General features: G+C 33.0%; 1 protein-coding gene across 1 annotated transcript; it reads left to right on the top strand.

Moving 5' to 3' along the window:
- The first annotated feature begins 3,928 nt into the window (after positions 1-3,928).
- LOC141666665 (uncharacterized) lies at positions 3,929-8,554 on the top strand. The gene is made up of 9 exons (XM_074472787.1): positions 3,929-4,259; positions 4,396-4,575; positions 4,673-4,748; positions 5,464-5,599; positions 5,921-6,035; positions 6,860-6,951; positions 7,070-7,139; positions 7,247-7,333; positions 8,091-8,554. The coding sequence occupies exons 1-9, from the start codon at positions 4,122-4,124 to the stop codon at positions 8,175-8,177; spliced, it is 981 nt and encodes a 326-aa protein (XP_074328888.1). The 5' UTR covers positions 3,929-4,121; the 3' UTR covers positions 8,178-8,554.
- Positions 8,555-8,945: the final 391 nt, after the last annotated feature.

Below are 8,945 nucleotides of genomic sequence, written 5' to 3'. Positions count from 1 at the left end.
CAAGAGCTCCACCAGAGTGGATGGATGACTATAATAGTTATGATAGTGAAGTATCTTGTTTCTCGGCAGACATGGATATTAAAATCTTATGACCCTACTTATTATTCGAAAACAATCATATTGCAAGAATCTGATTCATGGATGGAATCCATGAAAGATGAGATTGAGTCTATTGAAAAAATAAATAGTGGGAGTTTTGTGATCTTCCTAAATATAGAGTTCCATCTGTTATAAATGGATTTTGAAACGTAAATACAAGACCAATGTTTGTATTGATAAATTTAAGGACCGTCTAATAGCAGAAAGTTTTACACAGAAACCATGAATAGACTGTCAGGAGACTTACTTTCTAGTGGCGAAGTTTTCAGTGGTAGCTTGTCTTGCTTTGGAACTTAACCATATGGATGTAAAAATAGCTTTTCTTAATGGGGAATTGATAGAAGATCTATACATGGATCAAAATGATGGATTCATAATTGAAAAATAAGAAGACATTGTCTACAAGTTAAGAAAGTCAATATATGGACTAAGGCAAGCTACTAGATATTGGAATCTCAAATTTCATGAGATTGTTGTTCAACTTGGTTTTGTGAAAAATAATTTAGATAATTGTGTTTACACTTTGAAAAGTGGGAGTTCATTTGCAATATTACCATTATATGTGGTTGATATATTATTAGCTGGAAATGATAAAAATATGTTGAACAGCATTAAGTTGAAACCTAGTAAGAATCCTTAGTAGGAAATATTGAGCATATGCAACAAACTCTTAAACCCCTAAGAAACCCTAATAGGACGAGTTTTCTCTCACGAGGACCTATAGCGAATGAACCCATGAAATGCATCTAGCTCATGTAAACTAACAAAGATGAGAATAAAATAATTATTTTTATTCTACCAAGTATATGATGCACGCTAATATAACTCCACACAAACAAGATCACGAATATTATCTCAGCTCAAGTATCAAGATGTAATTGCTATGTCTTGGTGTCAAAAGTGGAAACATCTAAATAATCTACCCAAAGAATGTGCGTAAGTACTCAAAATGCCATGTCGAGTGCAAAATGAAGTTGGTAACCATGCTAATTATAAAAGAGTACACTATTAGAAAGACTTGATATATATATATATATATTTATTTATTTAAAGTGTGTGTGTGTGTGTATATATAGGTCAAGTAACACCTTTTACTCACAAAGGAATTACACTCAAGAATAGGTTTTTAGTGTATCGCTCAAACCATCATATTCATAAGCACGCTTTACACTTCACATCGACCCAACTCGAATACATCATGCATGAATAATGATAATCAAAAGGACTTTTATTCAAGTTGTAATGGGGCTAGGGACAAGGTATCTCAAGAAGATCCAAATAGGGTAAAGTGTCAAAAACTAGTGATTCTTCATAATCAATAACAAAATCTACCCAAATGTCATCCTCATGTCCTCCCCGCACTTAGCTAGTGATTCCCCATGTATGAAAAATCATAACTCAACTAAAAGGTAATAAAAAAAATTGCTTTCACATAAATTATATATTTTTTCTCAAGGCATTTATTTATTTATTTTTCTTTTTTTGCCTTCTACCTTTTTTTTCGAGAGATGCAAGCAAATCACTAATATATACAATCAAAATGATCCTCTAAAATTCCCCTCGACATATAATAAGTAAGTACAAATCAACCTCAAAATTTCTTACATTAGATGTATGATCACAAATAACACATATATCACACCTTATTGCTCACTTCTCACTTCACTGACATTTGTCAAATAAGGATCAAATTATATGAGGCTCATAAAAGAAATAGGTCTAGACATGTAATGTGGTGTATCATCGAATAAAATTGTTAGGCTCAAAGGGCTACTAATGGATTATATATGCAAGGTATGTTGCATATGGTGAGATAATGTATGTTTAATCATATCTTCCTTTATCATGTTATAAAACGAATAAGATGCAAAAGATATGGATATAGGCTTAAAAGCTCACTTGATGTCAAAGGTAAATAATCCCAAGTGACAACTATTTTTTTAAGTGCACCTACTTGTACTTAAAGCAAGAAAAGAAACACATGTCGCACATATTTTATATCCTTTTAATTACTTAAGATATTCAATGAATTCATTAGATTCAACTTACCAGTGAAAGTTTGTGCAAAAGAACATAACATTACACCTCTCAAATAAAAGAATCAACAACACAATATTACTTAGCATGCACCTCAAGCAAGTTTATGGGGGTAAATAAGCCAATGGTTATTGATTACTCTGACTTATATCTCAGAGTGATAGAGATGACGTAAAAATCAACTTGGGGCACATATTTATTTTTGGTGGAGTTGCCTTAGGTTGGGGATGTAAGAAACAATGATGTGTTGCAAGGTACACACTCGAAGTTAAAGTATGTAGCTTGTAGCATGGCGCCTACTCATGTTGTTTGGATAAGACAGTTCTTACTCGTATTAAATCTCAGCTTAATAGTTGGACCTATTGAGATTTTTCGTGATAATACATCAGTTATCGATTAGTTTATAGTGGTGTAAATAGTTCGAGATGACAACATATGGTAATGCAAGATCATTATCTTTATGATATTGTAATTTAAAATAAAGAATTGAAAGTATCATACATTCCCACTAGTGATATGGTTGCAGATAACGAAAGGCATTCCTCCGGAAATATTTGTCAAAAATGTTGGTTCGATGGGATTTAAAAACATTCAAGTCTGAACGCAAAGAAACGTAGAAGTGTTGATAAATAAGTCAAGTGGGAGATGTTAGTTGACTTCTTGTTCAAAATGTAAACAAGTAGAATATTAGTTTACCGGAGATACAAATCTCTATGTTAATGAAATTAATTTTTGGGGTGGAAGAGATATGTGAATTGCATGTACAAGAGATATATTTTTTTTTTGAAAAAAGCCTGGTCTACACATTCTACTAACCAACGACCAAAATAATTTTTAAAAAAGCCTGCTCTACGCATTCTACTAAACTAAAATCACAATTTTTTCTAATTATTTTTTATTTTATTAAAAATATATAATTATAATATTTTTATATTAATATATTAAATTAATTATATTATTAAATAAATAAAATTTTAAAAATAGTTAAATATTAATTGAAACTCGTGCATCACATGAGGAATTTACTAAGTTTAAAAGCCCAAAATGACTCCCACGTACATTCTCGTTTTGCTCAACATCCTATATTATAATACCCGAGTCTACAAAAAAATAAAAATTCGTTCCTTTTTTATGGTATAGTTAGTATTCAGCTAACTAATTCGAAAACTATGAATTATTTTAGGATCAATCAAAAAGCATTCCTAAATTTTAGAGCAGTCACATTATAACAAAAAAATTTCTTATTCACGCAGTATTATCCTTGTTTCTACATTTCATATTTTATATTTTATATTCATATATTAAAATTAATAATTCATATAATTTGTAATTTACATTTTTTTGTTTATTTTTTTTAAATAAAGTTGTAATTTACCAAACACATTATTAACTAATAAATAATTATAAATAAAATTATCCAAACACCTAAATTATATCCTTTTTATATAATAAACATAATGGACTTCTTATTCAAAATTTTGGTCATGTACCGTCAAAATAATCTAAACCGTTGATATGATATTTTAAAAAATAGACCATCAATATTACATATTTTTTTATAAAATTAAATTAAACAAGTAAATTATAGAAAATCGTGTATTGAGCTATAAACTAGTAACTTATAAATTAGATATTTGTATTAAATTATACGACACTTTCCCGCTTTAAGTTATATGTTTTTAAGAAATCTGAAATGGGATAATTCGTTATTAATCAAACATAATTGTTTTAAAGAGAATGACATGAAACTTTTTTTAATAAAAAATCAATACTATAATTTACTGAACTTTTTAATAGCATCGAAAACTTGAAAAGCAAAGATTTGTAGGAGGATAAGTTAATCGGCGATAGCAGCAGGCTCAAACATCTTCAAACAACACTCACTCTCTCCATCCCCCTTTGCAAACCCTAACCCCCGATCTAAACGTACTAGTTTACATTACTAAATCCAATCCAGGCCCAGGTGTGTAGATCGATAGATAGGAATGGCAGGTGCAGGAATTCATCCATATCATCACCACCAGTGGCCTCCGGCCCCACCTCCTCCCGGCCCCACCGCCGCTCCTCCTGCTGCCGGTGGCGGCCCACCTCCTCACCAGCCCCTCCCCATCCTCAACGACGAGGTACTTTTATTCATATATATTTTTTATTTTAATTTGAATTTTACATGGTTACTTCAGTTAGATGATTAAATTCGTGATTGATATTGCTGGTAGTTATTAGTTAATAGTACCTAATTTTACTTATTATATTAATTAGGTTAGGACAATTTTTATATCTGGTCTACCCGAGGATGTGAAGGAGAGAGAATTGCAGAATTTGCTGAGATGGTTTCCTGGTTACGAGGCTTCCCAGGTCAATTTCAAAGGCGAACATCCTATGGGTTTTGCTTTGTTTTCCACTCCCCAATTTGCGATTGGTGCTAGAGATTCTCTACAGGTTTAGCATCTGCTCTCGTTGCCCTCTTGCTCTTCTATTTTACTTGCCACAGTTTTTTACCTGACCCCGTATTTTGTGCTTTTTTGTCTGTCTTCAGGATATGGTTTTTGATGCGGAGTGCAATTCGGTTTTGCACACTGAAATGGCTAAGAAGAATCTATTTGTGAAACGGGGTTAGTATTTTATGTACAATGTTCTCAACTGTATAACTTTTTCCCGATGAATATAGGCCTTAAGGGTACTGATTATTGCATATCGTACAGTTTATTGTTGCACACTGCACATGTATTATACATTGTGCTATATACCAAATTGTATTATGTGTAGAATTGCAAATTACATGTTCCAGTATAAGCATACACGCCTTAAAATATTTAAAAACCTACACAATATACCCATTAAAACGAATTACAATTCTCTGACAAAAATAAAATATTACATATTGTAATATTGGACAAGATATAATGAGTTTTAACAGCATACTAGTTCTTATTGAAATGAAATTGCATGGCTGTATATTCACATGCAAGCCTCATTATATATATACAAGATAAAATTTATTACATACCAAGTAGCAACCTAAAATTGGACTAAAACATGAAAACTTTAACTCTCACTGACGCTTTAAAAGCTAGAACAACATTACAGCTGATATTATCCTACCCTTGTATGTATTTTGTGTACTTATTTGAATGTGATACTTATTTCAATATGAAACTTGGTTAGTATGGTGGGTGAACCCTTCATTTTTATTAAGTTTCTTAATGGGATCAGATTTTTTCTTAAGATAAATGTAGATAACCCTGGAAAAATACTTTTCGCTCTTCTATTCAGCTGTTTTTCATGATTTGTTAAGTTGTCAAGTACTGATGGGCCCACACTATGCAGGTATAGTAGTTGATTCAAATGCTTATGATCAAAGTAAGCGCATGCGCACAGGAGGCGATTATACACATACAGGTTATTCAAGTCCATCACCTTTCCACCCTCCTCCTCCACCTGCACCAGTGTGGGGACCACATGGGTAAGAATATGTATACCTATAGATGGCACAAAATAGTGACCCGGACATTTAGACAAACCCTATTACATTTTTCTACCGAGGCATAATTTATTTTGCATAATCGCAGCTCCTCATGAGGCCATTATCATGTCTTTTATAAGGACATACCACCCTTGGGCAAGGGTGGGACTGCCATTATAAATAGGATTTGTTTATTTATTCTATAAATAAAGCTAAACGGTGACATTGCTGTACAAAATACCATTTCATAAGTAAAGTATATTGAAACATGATTTCATCTGTCACCTGTCATGCATAACAATTTTTGTCCTTGCGGTGCAGGTACATGGCTCCACCTCCTCCACCATACGATCCGTATGGAGGTTATCCTGTTCCTCCCATACAAATGCCTGCTCCTGCTCCTGTACAAGCACCCAGCAGTTATGTACCCGTTCAGGTATTTCTTCTCTGGCTTTCATCTTTGAGGGCTCTTCCTTTTTGTACCTTGTCGTATTTTGCATTCTAATGACGTGGTTATGCCTTTGTATGTTTAAAGATGTGGTTATTTTAGTGATGTTGTTACACACTTGTATTGTAATTGGACTCTTTTTCCGAACGGTTACATGTCTCTGATTGTGTTATATCTGATTTGCAAGTAGTTAAAATAAGCCAAGTAATATATGAACATTGTGAAGGATTAATTTTGACTATGAATTGAGGGTCTGTCTTGTAGTAGTCAGCTTAAGGAGGACTAATATAGTGACTTCTCATGTCAATTTGACTCTTCACAGTCTGTCTAAAATTTTGAAAATGGTGGAAAATGTCACCTGTTGTTGTATCTACATATCAACAGACTTTTGTGATGAGATTGTTAATGACGTAGTATGATTATGCCCACAAGCCTCTTTTGAGCACCTCTCCAGTGACATGACTGGAAAGCTGTTAATGTTGCTCCCTCCGTCCCATGTTGAATGTCCTAATTTTTTTTCAAGTATTGTTCATGGATTTTAAGGTGTATAATAAACATAAATACTAAATTCTTTTGTTTTTTTCTGTTTTTGTATCGAAGTAGGAAGTCCATATTTGTATACAAATAAAAAACACGAAAAATTAACATCTAAGAGTGTTTGTTTCATGCCTTGTTTTATGCCTTTGTTTTATGACTTGTTTGTGGGATGAAATGAGTACCTTTTTGGACAACTTCTATGAGGAATTGTTCTTTTTACTGCTTGGTATTTGTCATGTTCCATTGCTTTATACCAACATGTTATTTTCTTGCAGAACACTAAAGATAACCCTCCATGCAATACCCTTTTCATTGGCAATCTTGGAGAGAGCATAAATGAGGAGGAGCTCAGAGGCATATTCAGCGTGTATGAATATAACTTTGGTTTGTTTTAGAACTGTAGTCACTGGTAGAATATGTCAAACTCTTGGTTGCTAATAGTCTGCTTTTCTTTTTTCTTTTCTTTTTTAACTTTTCGTATGCAGACAACCAGGTTTTAAGCAGATGAAAGTATTGAGACAAGAAAGGCACACCGTCTGCTTTATCGAGTTTGAAGTATGTTTATTTGTATTGTCTATACACTGTATAAGTAAATCTTTTCAATTTTTTATATCAATATCTGTTTCTCATTCCATTGTATTTTCTTTATGCCTGTTGCACAGGATGTAAATAGTGCCACCAATGTGCACCACAGCTTGCAGGGTGCTGTCATCCCTAGTTCCGGCTCAGTCGGAATGCGAATACAATATCCTTTAAAGTTTTGTCCCAACTTAACTATTATTAATTTTTGTTTTCCTTCCTTTTTAACATTTGACCAACTATGAAGTTTTTTTAGGTGCTCTTAATAATTTCTTAATTCTGGTCTGTTGCCCTATTTATTTATTGCATAAGAGAATCATCCTTGTGTAGTATTAAGCTGGAAGTGTTGGCATTTTCAGGGGTCTACAGGTTGGTGTTAGATAAAAAATTTTGTAGCTTTACAATATAATATACAAATATTTGTTTACAATATATATAGCCTGTTTGTCTATGGTTTATAAGTCAACTTATGACTTACAAGTCCGCAACAGCTTATCGACGAGTGTTTGTAATTGTATCTAAGAATTATATCTAGGAATTATATAAGTACATAGTACTTATGAATTTAAAATCTGTAAAATCATTGGGAATGGTGTTGGAGTATGTATGCTACTGAATATATAAAGCATTTTACATGTATTGGAGCAGTGTACCATGTATTACAATGCCATTGACCTTTTGCTTTGTTTATTTCTAGTGTAAAAAGTAAAAACTTCTAAATTGAATTTGGCTTGTGATCTATATTTTGAGGCCTACTTTGTCACTAAATGCTTGATTAACAGATGGTTTGGTACTACTGGAGCAGGGAGTTTTTGCATTAGGCTTGTAAAGCTTGTGAGCAAGTTCTATTGTATCAATTTTGTTTTTCTGTAAGGTCTATGTTACCATTTGCTGTGTTCTTGTGATTCTTAACTTCCAGAAACATATTCAAAGAACCCATTTGGGAGAAGAAAAGATTTTGGTCACTCTGCTGCCCCCGGTCCAAATGGAGCTCCACCACCCATGGCCTACTAATAGCTGGAAGGGGATGTACTCTGTTCTCTATGTTATGATCATACAAACTACTACTTTGATAGGATGCATCATGCAGCTGTGTTGCACGCATCCATTTCATCAAGACATCAGCATTAGCATCTCTTTGCATTTGAATGCACTCAGCTTTATATGAACATATTATTTGGTCATTTTATGTTTTAATACTGCAATACATGCATTTGCAGCAGCATTTTAGAATGCTTTGTTAACAATAGTAGGCTATCATGAACATATTATTTGTCCATTTTATGTTTAGTATGGCAAGACATGCATTTGCAGCAGCATTTAGAATGATTTGTCAACAATGGAAGGCTTAGTTATGTTATATAGAGTACTGCATGTGTTTGAGCTGTTTTTGTACTTAATTGTTATTCCTTTCTTTAGTATGTCCATGCCGTTCAGTACCATAGAAAAGTTGTCAGTTGGATGAGCCCCTGTTACTTTTATTTTTTAATAATTACATGTCAGTACATCTTGTTTATGTAAAGGTCAGTAAGTTTCATTCATAGCATATGATCATGATTTAACCATGGTATTATGGGTGCTGAAGATCCTGTCATGTATCATGATATGAACCAGAGGAGTACAACTGTCACTGGTCAGTCAGCTTATGTAGACAATTTATCATCATCTTTCACCAAGCAGACTAATTCTGTTAATGCAACAGTATCAAAATGATTTTAAATGATGAATCTGGGAACAATTGCTGCTGAATTATGCAGGAAGTTATTTCAAAATGGCTTGGCT

Source organism: Apium graveolens, chromosome 6 (assembly GCF_009905375.1).
Source record: "Apium graveolens cultivar Ventura chromosome 6, ASM990537v1, whole genome shotgun sequence".
In the NCBI taxonomy this organism is placed as follows: domain Eukaryota; kingdom Viridiplantae; phylum Streptophyta; class Magnoliopsida; order Apiales; family Apiaceae; genus Apium; species Apium graveolens.
This window is presented reverse-complemented; position numbering and strand designations above follow the sequence as displayed.

Bases quoted from the DNA above. Each gene is read 5' to 3' on its own strand.
- LOC141666665 (XM_074472787.1), top strand. From the start codon at position 4,122: ATGGCAGGTGCAGGAATTCATCCATATCATCACCACCAGTGGCCTCCG. The intron at 4,260-4,395 runs GTACTTTTATTC...TATATTAATTAG, and splicing joins TCCCCATCCTCAACGACGAG to GTTAGGACAATTTTTATATC. The intron at 4,576-4,672 runs GTTTAGCATCTG...GTCTGTCTTCAG, and splicing joins GTGCTAGAGATTCTCTACAG to GATATGGTTTTTGATGCGGA.